The sequence below is a fragment of the Caretta caretta genome, chromosome 8 (genome assembly GCF_965140235.1).
Source record: "Caretta caretta isolate rCarCar2 chromosome 8, rCarCar1.hap1, whole genome shotgun sequence".
NCBI classification, from domain to species: domain Eukaryota; kingdom Metazoa; phylum Chordata; order Testudines; family Cheloniidae; genus Caretta; species Caretta caretta.
The window spans coordinates 105022538-105046801 of NC_134213.1; the positions used below are offsets into that span (position 1 = coordinate 105022538).

The window sequence follows — 24264 nt, forward strand, 5'->3', positions numbered from 1 at the left end:
TAGCGCTCTAACGTGCTGGCTCAGGGGTGTGAAAAATAACCCCCCTGACCGCAGCAAGTCTGAGTGCTTTAAAGCGCTAGTGTGGACAGGCTCCAAGTGCTGGAAGCCACGCTCCCAGCAATCGGAGCTATTCCCTTCACGGAGGTGGATTATCAGGAGCGCTGGGTCTCCACATTCACACTTCAAAGCGCTGCCACGGCAGCACTTTGAAGTTTCTAATGTAGACATAGACTCAAGTGTAGACAAGCCTAAGTCAAAAAAATACAGCTATTTTGGTTTAAGAGTGTTCACAGAAGGGTTTGCACCAGTTCAATTAAATCAAATTAAATTCACACCCTAGATTAAAGCAGTGCAATTTTTTTGTGTAGACAAACTCAAATGCAATTAGATTCGGGCTTAAACTAACCTGAAACAAGTCACTCAAAAATAAAAATACATGTGTCCACACAGCCTTTTGCACCAATTTAAACAAAAATTTAAATGAAACACGCAGCAAATTTTGAGTGTGAATTAAAGATAAATCAAACCAGAAGCTGCTGGATAGCAAAGAACTTTTAAAATGTAATGAATTCAAATATGTCAGAATTGATTTGCTTTACCTTCCCCATAATACTTTTTAAAGCGGTAATTTATCAATACAGTTGGTTACCGAATAAGGATCCAAATGACCTTTTAAGCAAGAAATTCTCATAATTTCATGTTTAATCTTTTCAATCATAATTATTTATACGTATAAATATATACACTCTCTCTTATATAATACTGCCTTTGGCAGGTGAAACTGATTTATGTTTATCATTTTCTTTTCCAAAGAGGCAAGTACATGTACATTTACAGTTTGTTCTTCACATTCTCTACCCCTTTGGGAATATGCTCAAGAAAAAAATATTCAGCTTCTATGACTGAACGAACAGACAGTTTGCTTTTAAGGTATCTCAGCTGTACTGGGAATTGTACCAGCAGGACAAGTGAGTTCATCTAACCATACTGTGGCAAGGAAAGGGAGTAACTCTTCAGAGCATTTGCCTCCTAACGTAGGAAAGCCTGAAAGGGAAGGAAGCCCTCAGTAACATTTTGGGTATGCATCAGAAGGCACAATAGTAAAGTAGTCTGCAATATGATGATAGCTTAATTACCAACAGTAAGTCAGTCTTGGCAGAAAACCAAGGGGAAATATAGGATGGAAAAGTACAGGGTTAAGAACATACAAGTTGTTGCAAGCCTAAAAGAATTGCACAGCATGTTATAGTATGTTCTTCTATTAACTGAAAAATCAGAAGAAACTTCTGACAAGTTTCTATTAATGTTTGCCTATGTTTGATATGGCAGAATTTTCTCTTCCTTCATGATATAGAAATGCTATTAGAATTTTAAAAGGAACAACTTTCTTGAAGAAAATGTGCTAAACGTGACATTTTGAAAGGGGAACAAAGTTTAGTTTTATATTTATGGAAATTAATAAAATTGCAGCTGTGTTCTCCAAGGCTACAAAGGCCATGATTCTGAGAACACTCACACACAAGTAACTGCTAAATACTGAAGCCTTGATCCAGCAAACACTTAGGTATGTATTTAACTTTACTTTTGTGAGTAATCTATTGTATTAATTTTGATGGAATATATGGGCCAAAGAGCCAAAGGCATTCACACAATCCTGTCACTGTCCAACATTAAACAGCTTTAAACAAAGTTGGGGTTTGGTACATAGAGACCTCTGTCTGCTTAGTACGATGGCAAACACACTACTAAAATTCTTGTAACCTTTTATTAAAGATACAGAAAAGAATGAAAAACAGTTAAAGCATTTGAAATTTAAATTAAGTAAGATTTTCATTTTAACATCCCTTGTTCCTTTTCCCTTGTAGAGTGTCTTTAGAAAGAAAAAATCCCATCTGACAGTCTGTTAGATGGTATTAAATGTGGTAATAACTGTCCTTTTTGGGAAAAAGCACGAAGTTAGCTGACTTGTTATTGCTGTTGTTGTTAAAGTCTGATCCCATTTCCCAGAAGACCAAACAAGACACTCACAAGAAGGAAGAGTAAATAACAGCAAAGGGAGAAAATGCAGCTTCTGTCTCTGGTGTTGACTCTCACTTACGACCTCACTGCTGGACACCTCTGAGGGTTAGGACAAAGAAGGCACAATGACATCATGTTGAATCCCAGGAGATGGTGGCGTGGCAGCCATGATGGTGAAGCTTCTTCCCCTTTCAGTCAGCAACTGTTGCACTCACTTCCATCTATCCATATTTCCCCCCAAATTTCCCATCCCCTCATTATTTTGTTCCCCAGTTAGGTCTAATTTTCCAACACACCAATTTTGGTCCCTTAATTTCCACTCCCATACTTCTTTAAATTACCAGACATGATCTTAACACAATCCTTGAATCATATCAGGAAGCCTTTTTGTTTGGACTAATTCAGTCTCTGTTGCCATTTTGCACCTTTTCCCATCAACATTTATTGTTTTCAGTTACTGTGACACTTTATAAGCCTCCTCACAGTTTTTACAGTTGAGCTTACAATCAGAGTAAATTTGCAGGGCTAATTATCACAAGAGATCCAACTGAAGTCTTTGTGTGTGTGTGTATTTATGTATTATTAGGCCTGCAGATTTGTCAAGGCACTTTTTATCAAAAAAAGCACAAAGCAGTCTTGGTAAATTTAGTAAAAATCACAAGTTTGGTGATGGCTCTGTGATTTTTGATGAAAAATGCCCTGACAAATGAGGGGGCACCAACCACCCACAGCTGCACCCTCCAACCTGGCACCCCTGCTCTAATCTGGGCCACAGAAGGAGAGGGCTGGCTGGAGACCAAGCTCATCTCGCACTCACCCTGGTCATGGGCAGCTCCTGTGCCACGAGGCTGGGCCTGGGGATTGAGAGCCAACCCACTTCACATAACCGTGGCCACAGGCAGGACACCTGTACCACCAGGGCTAGGCCCAGGGGTGAAGAGTGATCCCATCCTGTACTCAACTTTATCACAAGCAGCATTGGCTCCTGTGTCCTGCAGGGCAGGGCCTGGCTGCCTGCTCTGGACATTGAGATCTAGCACATGGGGTCGCAGCGCTGCTCATATTTGGCTCTGCTGCCCCTCCATCATGAGGGAGAGAGAACAGGACAGCTGGGCCAAATTTGAGTGACCCACATCAGGGTGAACGTGGGGAAGGCTTGATCTCCAACACCCACCTCCCCAGGCCAGTGACCTACCTAGAACCTTCCTGCAGGAAGTCACAGACAAACGGAAAAAACATGGTATCCATGACTTTTTCCACATCATGATAAAGCTGCAGCCCTATGTAGTATACATTAAATGTATATACTGAAGCCAGTGGGGGATACTCACCCTGAGTAAAATTATCTGTGTGTTTGTAGGATCAAGGCCTTAGTGAGAATCACAATATGAGCTGTGGCTCACGAAAGCTCATGCTCAAATAAATTGGTTAGTCTCTAAGGTGCCACAAGTACTCCTTTTCTTTTTGCGAATACAGACTAACACGGCTGTTCCTCTGAAATATAAAAATTATGTCACTTGAGGTAGCCAATGTATTATAATCCACACAACACAAATTCAAGCTTCCTTTCCTTCTCCCATAAGAAATTACTCTAAAAGTCTGGCAAGACACCAACAGAAAGGAAAAAGGTGATGTTCCAAGCAAAATTTGTCACACATGCTGAAGTACTTGATATCAAATGATGACTGGAGACAGTCATGACTTGATGCAGCTTGTCAATATGCTATGAAGCCTGAAGCAGCCAGTTGCTCATTTTGGAAAATCTAACTACTGATTGTAACAAGATGGCCAATGTTAGTCTGGTGGGTCCTGCGCTTTTCTTGGCAGGGAGCTAAGATGCCACCCTTTGCCCCTGTTTTTGGGGCATCGATGGCCCCGCTAGTGGCCCAGGAAGGTGGTAAAGGAGGGAAGCAGGGAGGGGTCTGGGTTTGCTTCTCACTCTGAGCCACAGCCCCTCTCAACCCCTGCAGGTTCTTACCCTCTTCCCCCTTGGGTGAGGTACCTGCAGTCCTTAAATGCTGGGAAAGGGAGTCTCTCTCCCCTACTGGGCAGGGTCCCCCATACTTCAATTCTCTGATTTTCCAAGTCTCACATCACACTTCCAAGCTCCAGTCCTCTCCCCTTCCTCCATCTTCCTGAAGCAGGGGGTTTTATTAGGTTCCTAACAGGGCCTTAATTGACTGCAGGTGCTCCAATTAACCTGCAGCCACCTTCCCTAGTCTACAGGGAACCACACCTTAATTAGCCTTGAGCTTAGATATTTCCCCTCTAGCACTCTCCCACTGCTCCCTGGCTCTCCTGTATCACATAATATTATATAGTTAAATGGAAAAAAAGTAATCTCTGTCTCCACACATATGTGCCATAGATATAGAAATCCATTTATACACTATAAAACTCCCTTTGGACTTAAATATTAATAAATATCTACTATCACAAATTTTTGTTTGAACTGAAATTTTCTGAGAAAATATTGCATTTGAAAACTTATTAGTAACTATTCAACTTTCAGATCTTAAGACTAAATTTAAAATTTGAAACACTGTGACACACAGCCAGAAAAGGTTAAACATCTTGCAGGATAAATGACCCAAATTCAACCTTTAGGGACATACTGGTAGATAATGTTTATGGTTTTGTGTGTTTACAAATATATTGTTAGAGGTTAAAAATATAATCAAATTGCTCCTGTCCATGCTGTATTCTGTTAATTCAGAGCTCAAAAGGAGATCTTAACATTTAAATGAAGTGAGCTGTAGCTCACGAAAGCTTATGCTCATATAAATTTGTTAGGTTTCAGAGTAACAGCCGTGTTAGTCTGTAAATTCGCAAAAAGAAAAGGAGTACTTGTGGCACCTTAGAGACTAACCAATTTATTTGAGCATGAGCTTTCGTGAGCTACAGCTCACTTCATCGGATGCATGAAGTTAGTCTCTAAGGTGCCACAAGTACTCCTTTTCTTTTTGTAAATATAGTGATATCACTATATTGATCTCTCTTTGAAATGTATAGCAAATCACCTGCGAATGGTGGAAAACAGGCAATTGCCTTATGGTAATCCATGTAGCTAAATACTGGTGATGCTTAGGAAATGGGTCTACTTCAAAGTCTCGATGATTGCCTATTGTTCGCCTAAGGACTCTGAGCTGCCATAGAATCATAGAACTGGAAGGAAAGGAGTACTTGTGGCACCTTAGAGACTAACCAGTTTATTTGAGCATGAGCTTTCGTGAGCTACAGCTCACTTCATCGGATGCATACCGTGGAAACTGCAGAAGACATTATATACACAGAGACCATGAAACAATACCTCCTCCTGCCCCACTGTCCTGCTGGTAATAGCTTATCTAAAGTGATCATCAAGTTGGGCCATTTCCAGCACAAATCCAGGTTTTGTCACCCTCCCCCCCGCACACACAAACTCAGTCTCCTGCTGGTAATAGCCCATCCAAAGTGACCACTCTCTTCACAATGTGTATGATAATCAAGGTGGGCCATTTCCTGCACAAATCCAGGTTCTCTCACTCCCTCACCCCCCTCCAAAAACCACACACACAAACTCACTCTCCTGCTGGTAATAGCTTATCCAAAGTGACCACTCTCCCTACAATGTGCATGATAATCAAGGTGGGCCATTCCCAGCACAAATCCAGGTTTTCTCACCCCCCACCCCCATACACACACAAACTCACTCTCCTGCTGGTAACAGCTTATCTAAAGTGATCATCAAGTTGGGCCATTTCCAGTACAAATCCAGGTTCTCTCGCCCTCTGCCCCCCCCCACACAAACTCACTCTCCTGCTGGGCTATTACCCACTCTAAACCCACTCTCCCCCCCGCACTATAAACCCACTCTCCTGCTGGGCTATTTCTCACCCTCTGCCCCTCCCCACACAAACTCACTCTCCTGCTGGGCTCTGAGAGGCAAGTAGACAGAGAGAGAGATGCATTTAGGATGAGAAACGACACTTCTTCCGTCACCCATTGATGTAGGCCTTTACAGAGTTGACTTTTAGCAATACAAAAATCAGTGGTATAAGTATCTCTTTGACCTTCTTTGCATGAAACCCACTTTAGAAGCAAGACAAAGATTATAAATGAGCTCTCTATATAGTTTTTGAACTTCATTGGCAAAGCACTTTGCTGACATATCCACTGTTACACACTATGCAACAACACCTACTGTGGAAGGCCTACTCATAGACCCTAACATAGTGGTTTAGTCAGGGTTAACAATATACCAAGAAGCGGTATATATATAACATCAGAAATTATTATTGGAACTCTGTCTTGCTTTTCTCCCACACAATTTTTGAAGCTATTTATGTTTCTGCTCTGCAGAACAGGTTATGAGCAATACCACTTTGATAAGAAAAATATTACTTCCCGATACTGAGACAAACTCTGCAGTTTGTCAATTTAGCATTAGGGCTGACACCCTCTACCAGTTCTCACACATAGATGTGCTTAATTTAAAATCCAAAGAAAAATATGAGTTAAAAGATTGAGTCCATTAACTAACATATTTAAGTCTCTCCTATGACAAATGCTACTGCAGATTTCAATGAAAGCTTGAAGTTCAAGGTTATACTTTTCTCTTTAAGTTAAGCACTAAAAGTCAAAATAATTTGTAACACTGGCTTTTTCAGCTTCTATCACTGCCACACCGTACGAATACCTTGAATACTGATGAAGCTTATACTCTCATACTTATATCTAGTAACCAAATATTTGGTGGGTACACACCCCTGGTCATGCACTATCTAACGAGAAAGTAAGGAATAATAAATCTGTAATAAAACATTCCGCAATAAAATAATTAACAGTAGGTTATACAATATAATCTTTGCAGGGTGTGCTGTTACTAAACCCCATTAACAAAGCCTACATACCAAAACATATTTCCGGTACATCAGCTGTGATCCTTAAAAAAGCCAAAACAATATTAATCAAACAGCTCAGAAAAATATTGTAAGATTTACTTGCAAAATCCTCCAATTACCTTTTGGATCGTCTCAGCATGCTGGTGGCAGACAGAGAGAAATTGGACAGCACTGTCCAGAAGGAGTCAGACATGATCTTTAAAAGCTTTCATTGCTGGGAAAATACAGCACATTCAAGCCACTAGCAATAAATAAGAAACCAAATAAATACCAGTGACAGAGCCGATGCAAATTCCCTATAGACCTTGCAAGCTGTTCCATTAATGCAAGGCAGGCAGGCAGGCATATTGCTGCGGGTGTCAGTGACACTGTTTTCTATTGATTCCATCCATGCCCGCCTCTCTCTCTTTACTAAAGGTGGCAGTAAAAAAAAAAAGAGATGTTTATTCCCTTCCTAATAAAACACCACTTTAAATCTGGAGTCTGTTTTACACACAAAACAAATTCTTTGTACCCAGATCTCCTCATATTCATCCAATTACAGTCAAAGAATTGCAAGCAAAACCATAACTGGGGCTGTATTCTTGTTCTTCAATAACAAGATACAGAGTGTTTAAGCTGTCTATGTGCAGAGTGCAGTTTCTTGCCTAACCTGTTTTTAACTTATATGCTTTTAATCTCAAAGTCATAAATGAGGCACAGGGTGGTGGTGGTTGTTTTTAAAAATCACATTTCCTTCTTTAATTTAAAGATTAAAAGTGGATTTAAACACCAACAAAATATAAACTTATCAAGTTCAAATTCAAGAAGTACAGTTCATAATTTTTATTTGGTTGCAATAGGAAGTGAATGATATGTAAACAGAGTAGTTTCATTTCATATCTTGTTTTCATGCGGAAATGTGAATTTTTTTCTTTGAAGATACTAGTAAGTCATTAATAAATAAAAACTCCTGGATCATATCACCTGGTGCCTAACATTGCTTGATTAACAATTTTGTACAGTCAAAATTTAGCCAATGAATACAGCACTTTAGCGGTTTCTTAGCCCACTCTGTCAAATCAGCCACCAGTTCATTTTCTCCCAAAAACCACAAGCTTCTTATCTTGTTTTTGTATTTTCCAGGGGTTAAAAAACCCTGATCTTTGATACTGTAATTTTTTTTAAATTCTGCTATGTGATTTGTATTCATTTTAGGAGTTTCTGTTGAAGATTTGTCATCACATCTTGAAGCTAATGATGTCTGATATACTCCAGTTGTTTCTGAGTGACTCTTCACATGAATAAAAAAAATGACAACACCTGGCATTTCCCATTCCTTTAATCCACCCCACATGCTTTAAAAAGGGTACTTAAGTATCTGGGAGGAAAAGAATCCCAGAACATAACAAAATACCCCTCTTTTGTTTTGCATGCAATCATGTGGAAAAATTGCAGGATTATCCATATGTTCCATAAAATACATTTTTAAAATGTATATATTTGCCAAGTATCTTAAGAACATAAGAACAACTATATTGGGTCAGACCAAAGGTCCATCTTGCCCAGTATCCTGTCTGCTGACAGTGGCCAGTGCCAGGTGCCCCATAGGGAATGAACAGACCAGGGAATCATCAAGTGATCCAGTCCCTGTTGCCCATTCCCAGCTTCTGGCAAACAGAGGCTAGGGACACCATCCCTGCGCAGTAGAAATGATTCAGTGATGATTCCGCCTGATTCAGTAGAAATACATTAGACACCCATGCTCCAAAAAGGACTGTGTGATTCTGCAGCCAAATTTGTGTTTAACAATCATCCCTTTAGGGCTTTTACACTTTTGTATTACCAAAATAAGCTTCAAAGAACTTTGAGTTTGCTATCACAAAGGGAAGTTAGAACATAACCTATATTTTACTCAACTCATGTGTGAATATGTGCTCTTGAACATACTAATTCTCATATTCTCATTAAGAACATACTGATCAACTTCAAATATCAATCCACATGCATAAATCACAGAATCATAGAAATGTAGGGATGGAAAGGACCTCAAAAAGGCATCGAGTCCAGCTGCCTACACTGTGGCAGGACCACATAAGTCTATACCATCCCTGATAGACGTTTGTACAACCTGTTTTTGAAAACTTCCAATTACGGGGCTTTCACAATCTCCTGTGGAAGCCTGCTCCAGAGCTTAACTACCCTTATAGTTAAAAAGTTTTTCCTACTAGCTACTTTAAATCTCCCTTGTTGCAGATGAAGCCCATTATTTCTTGTCCTATCTTCAGTGGCATGGAGAACTGATTATAGTCCTTTTTGTAACAGCCCTTAACATATCTAAAGACTTATCAGGTCCCCTTTTAATCTTTTCTCAAGACTAAACATGCCCAGTTTTTTAAACTTTCCTCATAGGTCAGATTTTCTAACCCTTTGATCATTTTTGTTGCTCTCCTCTAGACTCTCTCCAATTTGTCTATATCTTTCCTAAAGTATGACAACCAGAACTGGACACAGTGTTCCAGCTGAGGGCTCACCAGTGCCAAGTAGACTTATACGACACTTCTGTAAATACACCCCAGAATCATATTAGTCTTTTTGCACAGCTGCATCACGTTGTTGAGTTATACCTGTCAACTTCAAATACCAGTCCATGTGTATAAATAGTTTTACAAAAATTTATAATGTTATATATCTTTTCTATTACTTTACACTAACAGCACCATTCTCAAGGAAGAGCAAATATAAGTCTTTTGCTTACTGTGAACTGATGTAAATTCATTATCTATTTTCTTTTAAGGTAACAGTATTGATACACTACAACAAAAAACAATGCCTTGAGTGTCCATAGCTAGGAAGCTAAGCTACTGAAGGTGTAAAACTAATACCCATAGCTAACAGAATGTTAGGAACCATTACAAAAGGGATAAGACAGACAGAAAATTTCATAATGACACCATATAAATCCATGGTAAGCCCACACCTGGAATACTACATGCAGTTCTGGTCGTCCCATATCAAAAAAGATATATTAGAATTGAAAAAGGTACAGAGAATGGCAACAAAAATTATTAGGGGTATGGAACACCTTCCATATGCAGAGAGATTAAAAAGACAGGGACTGTTCAACTTGGAAAAGAGACCGTTAAGGGGGGATATGATAGAGATCTATAAAATGGCAACAAAAATTATTAGGGGTATGGAACACCTTCCATATGCAGAGAGATTAAAAAGACAGGGACTGTTCAACTTGGAAAAGAGACCGTTAAGGGGGGATATGATAGAGATCTATAAAATGGTGTGGAAAAAGTGAATAAGGAAGTGTTAATTACCCCTTCACATAACACAAGCACCAGGAACAGATTTAAAACAAACATAAGAAAGTACTTCTTCACATAATGTACATGCAGCCTGTGGAATTCATTCTCAGGGGATGTTGTGAAGGCCAGAATTATAACTGAGTTCAAAAAAGAATTAGATAATTTCATTGAGGATGGGTCCATCAATGGCTATTAGCTAAGATGGTCAGGAACGCAACCTCATATTCAGAGTTTCCGTAAGCCTCCAACTGCCACATGCTGGGACTGGACAACAGGGGATGGACCACTAGACGACTGTCCTGTTCATTCCCTCAAACATCTGGCACTGGACACTGTTAGAAGACAGGATACTGAGCTAGGTGGACCATTAGTCTGACCCAGTATGGTCACTCTTACACACTGAATAGCTTTGAAACGGTTGTGGGAAGGATCCATCAGTGCAGATATATATCAGCAGTACCTAACCCTAAAGTCTTTGTTTTGTTTGTTGAAACTGTGTGTCAACAAGAGGGGTCATTGCAGAATACATTAGCTTCAACAGTTGTAAATATTGTACACTTGTCAAAGAACAGAACTTCTTAAACAATTTACTATTACTGCATTTGAAAAGTCCCCATTGCACATGTCAATGTCAAAATCTAATCTAAGGTATCAGCTTTTATTAAACACATACCATTATGGTACTGAACATGAGCACTGAACAGAATAAACGAAATTGTAAGCCTGTCTTGGAATAGCCTGTACAATCTGCTTATGGTTTTAATTTTGTGATGCGATGTTTTTATGGAGATGATGGAGGGAACAAAATAAACCTTAGGCATTTGATAAAAAATTTTAAATGGTGATATTTTAAAATCTTTTAAAAGTAAAAAAGTATATATATTATTCAAATTTTCAAGAATATGCTTCTGTTGTAACTCACATTTAACCTTAATTTTTTTCTGCACTACAAATGGAGATTAAAATGATTTTAATTATGGAACAGCTACTGTCTACATCAGAAACTGAAAATATCTGCACAACTGGGACTGACAACCTTATCCTACAGCTCTAACACTACAGCCCTCTACCTGTCAGCTACAGAACCAGACAATACAGAACAGCAGGTTCATAAAATTATAAAGGGTTAGATTCTGTGTGGTCTTCACTGCATTGTTAGCTCCAGCAAACATCCACACACAAGTCTCTAGCTCAAGTTAAGTGGTGTTTTAAGCTACAGCTAGCTAGTGCTGCTGATGCTCACACTAATAATGCAATAGGGCTGCAGCGGCTCCTAATCATCAGCTGCTAACCCAACCACTCTGTGCAGGTAATCAAATAATTCTGTATGACTTATTTCAGTACTGTCAGTGGAGTAACTACAGTATACTAACTCAAGTTATTGCAGTAAAGACAGGTTCGAAGAGGAATAGCAAAAAATTTGCAGCCCAGGGCAGGGAGTTACACTTTGGGCATTCCTGAGTTGCTCTGGTTTGCTCCAGGGGCTGCAGCTGCGCCCAGTCTAACTTGGACCGCCATTACAGCAGCCTTTCTAGGCTGCTCTGAATCGCTGCATGCTGTGGCCCCACACCTACTCCCACCACCCCCAAGCAAACAATACCAGGGCTTGTGAAGGAATCCGAGTTTGCTTCCTCAGTTCTTGTGCTGGGGGAAATTCTTCCCTGGACAGATCTGGCACTTTTAAGGCCGCAGTGCTGCTGCAGCCCTTTTACTGGGCACCATAGAGCCAGAGTCTGGATAGGAATTTCACACTCGGGGCCTGATCTTAATCACACCCAGGTCAGTGGCAAAAAACTCCCTTTGATAATCAATAAAAGTATGATTGGGTCAATAACCCATATCGAAACCAATCTCTCTCTGTTTTTTCTATAAAAGCCACCTCCAATATTCCCTGTGGGACCAGGACTGGGCCCCAAATTGGTCACAACAAAAATCATCAGTCACTCTGCTTAAGTTAAAACTATTGTCTTCAAATAAAGACAGAATTTGAGTTTTAAAGGAGATTTAACTCCTTGGAAAGTTTGAAGTGGTAGCAACAATCCATTTTTGATCCAGAGGAATATAAAGATTAGCCAGAAGTCAAAATTTGACATGACAGTAATTATTTTAATGAACTGTATTTCAAAAATAATTTTAACAATTTTCTTCAAACTTTATAGAAAAATTCTTGTTCTGAATAAGAAAATATATATGGCAGTTTTCAAGCCAAAATAATATTCCAAAGTCATACGGTGGTAAAGAATGGCTTTATAAAGGAAGCTAGTTGCAATCTTAGTAATAAAGAACCCATCTCTTCCTAATGACTTAAGCACCATGGTAACAACATTGCATTAAAGGTTACATGAAAAAAGGAGATTTTTTGATTACGTCACATATGCATACCAAGAACGCACAAAAAGGCTTGGAACTGTTTCTTATTTTCATTTCTACTGTAAACTCACTTAATTTCCTAAGAACAACAACACTCCAGGCAATGAATTTCTTGGAGATTGTGTATTTCCTAAATGGCTAAAATACCTTGGTTTTGGTCTTCCTGTCTTATACCACCACCCAATGGAATATAACGGGGAACAAAGGTATGTCTACACTATGAAATTAGGTCTAATTTATAGAAGTCGGTTTTTCAGAAATTGTTTTTAAATAGTCGATTGTGCGTGTCCCCACACAAAATGCTTTAAGTGCATTAACTCGGCGGAGTGCTTCCACTGTACTGAGACTTCCAGAGTGCTGCACTGTGGGTAGCTATCCCACAGTTCCCACAGTCTCCGCTGCCCATTGGAATTCTGGGTTGAGATCCCAATGCCTGATGGGGCAAAAAACATTGTCGCGCGTGGTTCTGGTACATGTCGTCAGGCCCTCCTTCCCTCCCTCCCTCTGTGAAAGCAACGGCAGACAATCGTTTCGTGCCTTTTTTCCTGAGTTACCTGTGCAGACGCCATACCACAGCAAGCATGGAGCCCGCTCAGCTCACTGTCACCGTATGTCTCCTGGGTGCTGGCAGATGCAGTACTGCATTGCTACACAGCAGCAGCAATCCATTGCCTTGTGGCAGCAGACGGTACAATAGGACTGGTAGCCGTCATCGTCATGTCCGAGGTGCTCCTGGCCATGTTGGTCAGGAGTGCCTGGGCAGACATGGGCGCAGGGACTACATTAGGAGTGACTCGACCAAGTCATTCTCTTTAGTCCTGCAGGCAGTCCTATTCTACCGTCTTTTGCCAGGCAGGCAGGAAATGAGGATGGCTAGCAGTCCTATTGTACCATCTTCTGCCGAGCAGCCAAGAGATGTGGATGGCTTGCAGCCCTTCTGCACTGTCTGCTGTCACCCAAAGATGTAAAAGATAGATGGAGTGGATCAAAACAAGAAATAGACCAGATTTGTTTTGTATTCATTTGATCCCCCCTCCCTCCCTCCCTGAAGTCCTGCCTGAAATACAAGAGGGAGGGATAGCTTAGTGGGTTGAGCATTGGCCTGCTAAACCCCAGGGTTTTGAGTTCATTCCTTGAGGGGGCCATTCTGTGCGACAGTTATTTTTGTTTCTCCTTGATGTAAAGCCACCCCCTTTGTTGATTTTAATTCCCTGTAAGCCATGTCGTCAGTCACCCCTCCCTCCATCAGGGCAACGGCAGACAATCATTCCGCGCCTTTTTTCTGTGCAGACGCCATACCACGGCAAGCATGGAGGCCGCTCAGATCACTTTGGCAATTAGGAGCACATTAAACACCACACGCATTATCCAGCAGTATATGCAGCACCAGAACCTGGCAAAGCGATACAGGGCGAGTAGGCAACATCAGCACGGTGACGAGTGATGAGGACATGGACACAGACTTCTCTCAAAGCACGGGCCCTGGCAATGCGGGCATCATGGTGCTAATGGGGCAGGTTCATGCGGTGGAACGCAGATTCTGGGCTCGGGAAACAAGCACAGACTGGTGGGACCGCATAGTGTTGCAGGTCTGGGACGATTCCCAGTGGCTGCGAAACTTTTGCATGCGTAAGGGCACTTCCATGGAACTTCGTGACTTGCTTTCCCCTGCCCTGAAGCGCATGAATACCAAGATGGGTGCAGCTCTCACAGTTGAGAAGCGAGTGGCAATAGCCCTATGGAAGCTTGCAACACCAGACAGCTACCGGTCAGTCGGGAATCAATTTGGAGTGGGCAAATCTACTGTGGGGGCTGCTGTGATGCAAGTAGACAACGCAATCAAAGATATGCTGATATCAAGGGTAGTGACCCTGGGAAATGTGCAGGTCATAGTGGATGGCTTTGCTGCAATGGGATTCCCTAACTGTGGTGGGGCCACAGACGGAACCCATATCCCTATCTTGGCACCGGAGCACCAAGCCGCCGAGTACATAAATCGCAAGGGGTACTTTTCAATAGTGCTGCAAGCACTGGTGGATCACAAGGGACGTTTCACCATCATCAACGTGGGATGGCCGGGAAAGGTACATGACACTTGCATCTTCAGGAACTCTGGTCTGTTTCAAAAGCTGCGGGAAGGGACTTTATTCCCAGACCAGAAAATAACCGTTGGGGATGTTGAAATGCCTATAGTTATCCTTGGGGACCCAGCCTACCCCTTAATGCCATGGCTCATGAAGCCGTACACAGGCAGCCTGGACAGTAGTCAGGAGCTGTTCAACTACAGGCTGAGCAAGTGCAGAATGGTGGTAGAATGTGCATTTGGACGTTTAAAAGCGCGCTGGTGCAGTTTACTGACTTGGTTAGACCTCAGCGAAACCAATATTCCCACTGTTATTACTGCTTGCTGTGTGCTCCACAATATCTGAGAGAGTAAGGGGGAGACGTGTATAGCGGGGTGGGAGGTTGAGGCAAATCGCCTGGCAGCTGGTTATGTGCAGCCTGACACCAGGGCAGTTAGAAGAGCACAGGTGGGCACGGTGCGCACCAGAGAAGCTTTGAAGATCAGTTTCATGACTGGACAGGCTATGGTGTGAAAGTTCTGTTTGTTTCTCCTTGATGAAACCCCCCGTCCCTTGGTTCACTCTACTTCCCTGTAAGCTAAGCACCCTCCCCTCCTCCCTTCGATCACCACTTGCAGAGGCAATAAAGTCATTGTTGCTTCACATTCATACATTCTTTATTCATTCATCACACAAATAGGGGGATAACTGCCAAGGTAGCTTGGAAGGGGTGGTGGAGGAGGGAAGGACAAGGACACATAGCAATTTAAAAGTTTAAAACTTATTGAATGCCAGCCTTTTCTTGCTTGGGCAATTCTCTCGGGTGGAGTTGCTGGGTGTCCTGAGGCCGCCCCACTGCGTTCTTGGGCGTCTGGGTGAGGAGGCTATGGAACTTGGGGAAGAGGGCGGTTGGTTACACAGGGGCTATAGTGACCGTCTGTGCTCCTGTTGCCTTTCCTGCAGCTCAACCATACGCTGGAGCGCATTAGTTTGATCCTCCAGCAGCCTCAGCATTGAATCCTGCCTCCTCTCATCACGCTGCCACCACATTTGAGCTTCAGCCCTCTCTTCAGCCCGCCACTTACTCTCTTCAGCCCGCCGCCTCTCCTCACGGTCATTTTGTGCTTTCCTGCACTCTGACATTGTCTGCCTCCATGCATTCGTCTGTGCTATGTCACTGTGGGAGGACACCATGAGCTCTGAGAACATTTCATCACAAGTGCATTTTTTTCGCCTTCTAATCTTCGCTAGCCTCTGGGAAGGAGAAGATCCTGTGATCCTTGAAACACATGCAGCTGGTGGCGAGAAAAAAAGGGACAGTGGTATTTAAAAAGACATTTTCTAGAACAATGGGTACACTCTTTCACAGTAAACCTTGCCGGTAACATTACATACACAGCAAATGTGCTTTCATTCCAAGGTCGCATTTTGCCTCCCCCCACCATGTGGCTAGCCTCTCACCCCTCCCCGTGGCTAACAGCGGGGAACATTTCTGTTCAGCCACAGGCAAAGAGCCCAGCAGGAATGGGCACCTCTGAGTGTCCCAGGTGAGCATGAATGATATCACTCTCCTGAGGATAACACAGAGAGATAAAGAACGGATGTTGTTTGAATGCCAGCAAACATACACTGCAATGCTTTGTTCTACAATGATTCCCGAGTACGTGCTACTGGCCTGGTGTGGTCAAGTATCCTACCATGGTGGACGGAGTAAGGCTGCCCTCCCCAGAAACCTTTTGCAAAGGCTTTGGGAGTACATCCAGGAGAGCCTCAAATGCCAGGGCAAATTAATCATTAAACACGCTTGCTTTTAAACCATGTATAGTATTTTAAAAGATACACTCACCAGAGGTCACTTCTCCACCTGGCGGGTCCGGGAGGCAGCCTTGGGTGGGTTCGGGGGGGACTGCCTCCAGGTCCAGGGTGAGAAACAGTTCCTGGCTGTTGGGAAAACCAGTTTCTCCGCTTGCTTGCTGTGAGCTATCTATAACATATCATCATCATCTTCCTCGTCCCCAAAACCTGCTTCCGTGTTGCCTCCATCTCCACTGAAGGAGTCAAACAACACGGCTGGGGTAGTGGTGGCTGAACCCTCTAAAATGGCATGCAGCTTATCATAGAAGCGGCATGTTTGGGGCTCTGACCCAGAGCGGCCGTTTGCCTCTCTGGTTTTCTGGTAGGCTTGCCTCAGCTCCTTACGTTTCATTGCTTTGGGTCCCTGTTATGGCCTCTGTCCTTCATGCCCTGGGAGATTTTGACAAATGTTTTGGCATTTCGAAAACTGGAACGGAGGTCTGATAGCACGGATTCCTCTCCCCATACAGCGATCAGATCCCATACCTCCTGTTCGGTCCATGATGGAGCTCTTTTGCGATTCTGGGACTCCATCATGGTCATCTCTGCTGATGAGCTCTGGCCAGCGTGGCAAGCTGCAGGTGATCATGCAAACAGGAAATTGAAATTCAAAAGTTTGCGGGCCTTTTCCTGTCTACCTGGCCAGTGCATCTGAGTTGAGAGTCCTGTCCAGAGCGGTCACAATAGAGCACTGTGGGATAGCTCCCGGAGGCCAATACCGTCTAGTTGCGTCCACAGGACCCCAAATTCGACCCAGCAAGGCCGATTTACGCGCTAATCCCCTTGTCGGGGGTGGAGTAAGGAAATCGATTTTAAGAGCCCTTTAAGTCGAAAAAAAGGGCTTCGTCGTGTGGACGGGTGCAGGGTTAAATCGATTTAAAGCTACTAAATTCGACCTCAACTCCTAGTGTAGACCAGGGCCAAGGAAAGTACAGCCCGTGGAGAGTCTGATTATTTAAATTAACTGCAACGGACAATAGATCAAAACTGTTTGAAGAAGCCCACCCAAAAAAAATATTTTCTATTGTGTACACATGGAACCTCAATTTTACTTCAAAACTATTCCTTGCATTTAACAATAACCATATATGAGCCTTTAGACATTCAAAACTAAACCTCAATTCATTATATTCTGAGAGTTACCTCCTGCTATGTATATATATTGTTCTGTCACTTCATCATGACATTTAAAAAATAAGGATGGTGTGAACACCGAGAATGCCTGAGGCACACACTAAATTACACAGTAACAAATTACTTAAGTTTTATTTTGCAATTCATAAAATTAGATTAATTACCATGACTGCTGTGATTTCACAAGATACATATTACCACAGAGTTATTATCCACATCTTGTGAACTTGTGCCTTTTGATCTATAATGGTGCAGCGGCGCCACTGTAAAGAAGGTTGGGTCATGACACAGAACATTTAGAAAAAGGCAGCCAGGTCAATTTTATTATCGTGTTTTATTAAAATAAAAATGAACAGATTAAATTAAAGGAAATTATCCTGGCAATTGTATTTAGTGAGGGAAGGGAAGTGCTGTATGTGCGCACAAAATCTGACCATTATTTGTGACCACTTTGCTCTGGCAATATGAAACCAGCAAGCAGGTTACTTTTGTTTAATAATTAAAGCTTTTATGAATCCATGCCCTAACATGTCTATAGACTTTGTCAGTGAAAATGTGTATTGGCTTCATGATTTATTTGGCTTTCAAAGAACTGTACTAGAATTATAAAAATAATGCTCTGCCTACATGCAGGAAGTTTCAAGAGGTTCATTCCCCTTCTTCCCACAAAAGAATATTTTTCTCTACGTGGATGCAGCACATTAAAGGTAAAGACAGGTTTCAGAGTAGCAGCCGTGTTAGTCTGTATCTGCAAAAAGAAAAGGCGTACTTGTGGCACCGTAAATTTGTTAGTCTCTAAAGGTGCCACAAGTACTCCTTTTCTTTTATTAAAGGTAATCTAATTATGATTCGCAAAGCTGCTGTCTCTACTGAGCCACCCACTAGATCATCATCCATTATATTTCCTATATAAATGCATTTCCATAGAAAAATAACCTACTAAGGGCCTTATCCAATTATTGCATTGTAGATCTTTTCATTTGTTAATTAGTTTCATTTTTACAAACTATTTAACCAAGTTCAAGCCCATTCCTTGCAAACTCCTAGTTAAAAATACATTTCCCTTGATGCTGTTGCACAAGTAATATGAAATGGAAAAGCCTTCTACACTCAGCCACTTGCTTTCTCTCTATATGCAAATAAAATTAGCTGCAGGATTACAAAAGCCACCAAAGTCATCAGTTTTAGGGCTATGTTAACCAGAATCTCAAAAAAAGTTTATTCTTAAGAGAGAAAGACCCTTTTCTTGTTGATCTGTATAGTGCAATAAGCGAATCAAAGACCAAACAGAAATGGCTTAGTGGCTGAGCAAAGAAAATGGCTCCACAAACAAATAAAATTTGTCAGCAGATAACATCATTTAATAAAAGAACACATGTATAATTTATACTGGAATTTTTAAGGTCTAGCCTAATGAAGTCAAGAGACCTCAACTGTATATCACGAGCAAAGTAATAGTAATAAATATCTATGTGATGCATTTTCAGAACATTCTGTATGGGTTGACAAAGCTTATTCTCTTATGATGTTATAAAAATGAACATCTTGAAGTCTTTTATTACCAAGATGAACTGGATGAGATTATAGTATTAATACAAGAGGGATTTAATTTAGTTTTTCAATAAGGGGGAGGAGTCAGATCTTCTCCTATTCCCTCAAAAAGTGGAGCCTATAAAAAAAAATTGAGGGATTTCAACAAGATTTGTTTTGGGGCAAGGTGAGGCATTATTTGACAATGAGCTAAGCACATTCCACACATTCAAGAACAGACAGTCCCTTCTCTACAGACATACTGACAAAACAAAGACTGACACAAAGCCTGGAAATAAATAAATCTGTCAGGCTCATTTTCTCTGGATTTTACTATCACATTCTTTCTTCACATTTTGGTGGAACTCTCACCAATTCTTCACATCTCTGATCAGTCCAGTACTAAGGCACAGTACAAATTTTTATCAAAATTTCAATTTCCTGCACTGTATCAAAAAGGCATGTCAGAGTTACAGGTGTTTGATATTAAGCTAAAAATTGATGGCCTGTTTCTCAGAAGTGACAAAGACACAATTCCCACTAATGTCAATCGAAAACTGCAGGTGCTCAGAACTTCTGAAATTCAGGTCATGAGATTCCAGCTATGCACTTCTAATGTGTGTAACTAGCATCTTTTTAACTAAATTAGCTTAGAGGACAGTGAAAAAGAGGGAATGACAGCATTGGCTACAATAAGTGTAGTGTAGTGAGGCACTATAAACTTCCCACACATGTCTGTATTAAGAACACCGGCTGTTTTCACATGTGGATACCTGATATTGTCCCTCTGATGTGAAAGCCATTAACCGAAACTCCACCATATAGTTATCACGATTAACATGTTATATATTATAATACCACTGAGAACCAAAAGAACCAAGAGTCTGTACTAACACAAAGGCATTGCCAAAAAATAGAAAAGTGCCAAAAGTTCTACAAATACTTTTTAATCTATAGTGGAAAACACTGCTGCATCGCATTTCTACTTGAAAAAGTTTTATCTTTCTATTAGTATACTAAAATTCTGGAAGACAGAATGCTTTTCTTCACAAGGAATACTGATAAGTTATCTGAGAGCTTTAATATAGTGCAAGTATACCATGATTTCAAACTCTCAAAACTGCTGACAGAACATCAGTGCCACAGAAAGATCCTGCTTTCCTCTTTAGAAGACTTAATTGAAGTGACACCCTCTCCCAGCTCTGTTCTTTTCAAGTAAGTATGATTCAAATGCAGATTATCATTTTTAGTGAAACTTGACCTAAATATATGATGCAACAAGTGTCAAATGTAAAATATCTTAAAAAATAGAATATTGCATGTCAACTCAGAATGACTACCATCATTTCATTCCTATCCAAAATCTTCAAATTCCAGACGTGAACATTTGTCTTGATGCCACTGAATACCCTTTTAGAAAATATAAGCCATATGTGGCTATAGCTTGATTTACATACTGTTCTCCAGAACATCAATCTCCTCTCAATTTACAATGATCATGATTTAGAGAAAAGTAAACGTGAACTGGGCCCAGAGACTCACCTGTTATCACTATTTCCCTTCTTGTTATTTACTATATTTCACACTGTTTTAAAAACTTGGGAGAGAATGTATAACAAATTCACTTGGGGAAAAAAAAACACAAAAGGGAACCTCCAGGATCCTTCTCACGATCCCAACCTACTAGTACAGAAGAGGAGCCTCAGCTGCTTGTACAAGGAATTACTATACAAATAAGCTGAGGACCAGGCCAGGGGACTGGTAAATCCTCAGTGGGAGGTTTTTGTATGTTCTGATGAAGTTTAACACTTATATAGCACTTTGCAAACATTACCTAATTAATTTTCACAACACCGTAGTGAAGCAGGTTTGGCAAAGCAAATATTATTAAGGCTACCATTAGGTCATAGAGGTCACGGAATCCATGACTTCCATTGACCTCTGTGACATTTTCTGCCCCAGGACTGGAGTTCCAAGCCATCCCTGCCTGCACAGCTCCCAGCCCCAGCATTGTCGGAGGGACCCCACAGCTGCCCAGCCACCCCGGGAGGCTGGCGGATGCTGCAGTTTCCCAGACGCTGCTGCTGAGCAACTGCAGGGAGTTCCTGCTGCCTGCTGCGGCTGAGCAGCTGCAGGATCTGCCAGAAGGAGGCCGGGGGACCCTGCCACTGCCCAGCCACAGCGGGCGGCCGGGGAACCCTGCAGCTGCCCAGCCACGAGAGCAGCAGGTACCAAGACTGCTTTCTTTTCTTCTGCACTTCACAATGGAGGTTGCACCCATTTTTTTTTCCTGATGTAGACCTCACAATAGTTATCTGTATCTGTGTCATGCCAAGATGGGATTGTAACAACAGATTCTATGCTTGAGGAAATGCCTGAAAATCTTGGAAATTAGTAAGTGCAGAATGTGGCTGCCCATTTGCTTAGTGACATATTTCACAAAAAATATATCAACCCTGACTCCAGAAATGAGCACCAGCTTCCAATTTGTTTATAGGTATAATCCTAGTTCTTGTTTTTAATCCATTAAATCCTCTGTGATTTGGATCCAGCGCATCTTAGATGACACTTCTTTCTGCCTCTTAACAGCAGGTTAAGGAATGCTCAAGTTCACGTCATTAGATATGTTTTTCTGAAGGCCAGGGGCCAAGAATTCTCAGTCAAGGCCCTTCAACTCTGGAAATTACTCCCTCACCTAGTTAAGGGGGGATGGAGAGGGATATCAATGCTTGTTAAAAAGAAAAGATTTTAAAATTTATATTAAATACCTTTTTTTAAATATAAACCTATTTAAAATTAAATTTGAAATTACAACCACCTATGTTAAAACCTAGACTTAGTATAAATCTATTAAAATTAGGGCTGTCAAGCGACTAAAAAATAATCGCAATTAATCGTGATTAATCGCACTGTTAAACAATAATAGAATACCATTTATTTAAATATTTTTGGAAGTTTTCTACATTTTCAGATATATTGATTTCAACTGCAGCACAGAATACAAAGTGTACAGTGCTCACTATTTTTATTACAAGTATTTGTACTGTAAAAAACAGAAGAAATAGTATTTTTCAATTCACCTAATACTGTAGTGTAATTTACAAATGTAGAATTATGTACAAAAAAACCTGCATTCAAAAATAAAACAATGTAAAACTTGAAGGCCTACAAGTCCACTCAGTCCTACTTCTTGTCCAGCCATTCGCTCAAAGAAGGTTTTTTTTTTTGTTTTTTTTTTTAACATTTGCAGGAAATAATGCTGCCTGCTTCTTGTTTACAATGTCACCTGAAAGTGAAAACAGGCGTTCGCATGGCATTGTTGTCGCCAGCATTGCAAGATGTTTACGTGCCAGATGCACTAAAGATTAATAAGTCCCTTCATGCTTCAACCACCATTCCAGAGGACATGCATCCATGCTGATGATGGGTTCTGCTTAATAAAGATTCAAAGCAGTGTGGACCAATGCACGAACATTTTCATCATCTGAGTCAGATGCCACCAGCAGAAGGTTCATTTTCTTTTTGGTGCTTCGGGTTCTGTAGATTCTGCATCAGAGTGTTGCTCTTTTAAGACTTCTGAAAGCATACTCCAAACCTCGTCCCTCCCAGATTTTGGAAGGCACTTCAGATTCTTAAATCTTGGGTCAAGTGCTGTAGCTATCTTTAGAAATCTCACATTGGTACCTTGTTTGTGTTTTGTCAAATCTGCAGTGAAAGTGTTCTTAAATTAAACAACATATGCTGGGTCGTCATCGGAGACTACCATAACAAAATATATGGTAGAATGCGAGTAAAACCATGGTGCAGGAGACATACAATTCTCCCCCAAGTAATTCAGTCACAAATTTAATTAATGCAATTTTTTTTTTAAACAATCATCAGGATGGAAGCATGTCCTTTGGAATGGTGGTCGAAGCATGAAAGGACATATGAACTTTAGTGCATGTGGCACATAAATATCTTGCAACGCCAACTACAAAAGTACCACGAGAATGCCTGTTCTCACTTTCAGGTGACATTGTAAATAAGAAGTGGGCAACATTATTTCCTGCAAATGTAAACAAACTTGTTTCTCTTAGCGCAGGACCGAGTGGACTTGTAGGCTCTAAAGTTTTACATTTTTTTTTGTTACATAACTGCACTCCATAGTAAAACAATCTACATTTGTAAGTTGCACTTTCATGATAAAGAGATAGCACTACAGAACTTGTATGAGGTGAACTGAACAATACTATTTCTTTTGCACTGTAAAATGACAAAAATATTTGTAATAAAAAAAGTGAGCACTATACACTTTGTATTCTGTGTTGTAATGGAAACCAATATATTTGAAAATATAGACAAACATCCACAAAAGTTTTAATAAATTTCAATTGGTATTCTATTGTTTAACAGTGCAATTAAAACTGTGATCAATTTTTTTATCACGATTAATTTTTGAGTTAAGAGAGTGAGTTAATTGCGATTAATTGACAGCCCTGATTAAAATAATTTAAATTAAATTAAAAAAATATTCAAGCAGTTCATGTTTGCTGCCAAAGTTTTAAAGGAAGTCAAATCATTGAACTGGAGGAAGTCACTGGCTAGGATCTAGAACCAGAATTTGTTGGACTGCTAAGCCAACTGTTGACAGTAACAGCCTCTTCTGCAAGTGCAGAGAGAATATTTTCTTCATTTCAGTTTATTCAGCAAGTTGAGTTCAATTACTAGTTTTTTCAAAGTTGAGAAACTTATTGAGAGTTGGAAAAGCTTGTTCTCCTCATCCACTTTCTGAATAAAAACAAAGTGAGAGAGGATGAGATCTACTAGTTCTAAAATCTTGAAGGATATGGTAACCAGAAACAATCAGTTCAATCCACTAACTACTACCAATCTCCTTTTGTTAAATAAATACGGGTGTTTTTTTTAATTGAATTCCAACTTCCATCTAAACGCAGCTGGACATAAATCACAAGTGCAAAATTAATCATCTAGTGAATAAGAAATATAGCATTCACCATTCTATCATAAAAAAATAAACATTAAGAATCTAACTAAATTTATGTTAAGCTATACAATTGCTTAAATGAAAGTGTATAAACATAGTATATCCTCCTGGTTTGCAAAAAGGCGAAA

The 24264-nt window shown here is 40.7% G+C and overlaps 1 protein-coding gene across 12 annotated transcripts in view; it reads right to left on the bottom strand.

Moving 5' to 3' along the window:
* Positions 1-24264, bottom strand: part of MAST2 (microtubule associated serine/threonine kinase 2) — a 391471-nt gene that overhangs the window by 136354 nt on the left and 230853 nt on the right. The window contains exon 1 of one of the 12 annotated variants that reach the window (XM_048862160.2): positions 7022-7111. The exons of the other annotated variants lie outside the window; for them this stretch is intronic. Within the exon in view, the coding sequence (XP_048718117.2) occupies positions 7022-7095 (74 nt within the window). The 5' untranslated portion in view covers positions 7096-7111. Of the gene's footprint in view, positions 1-7021; positions 7112-24264 lie in introns of those variants that run through there. 12 annotated transcript variants of the gene reach the window in all.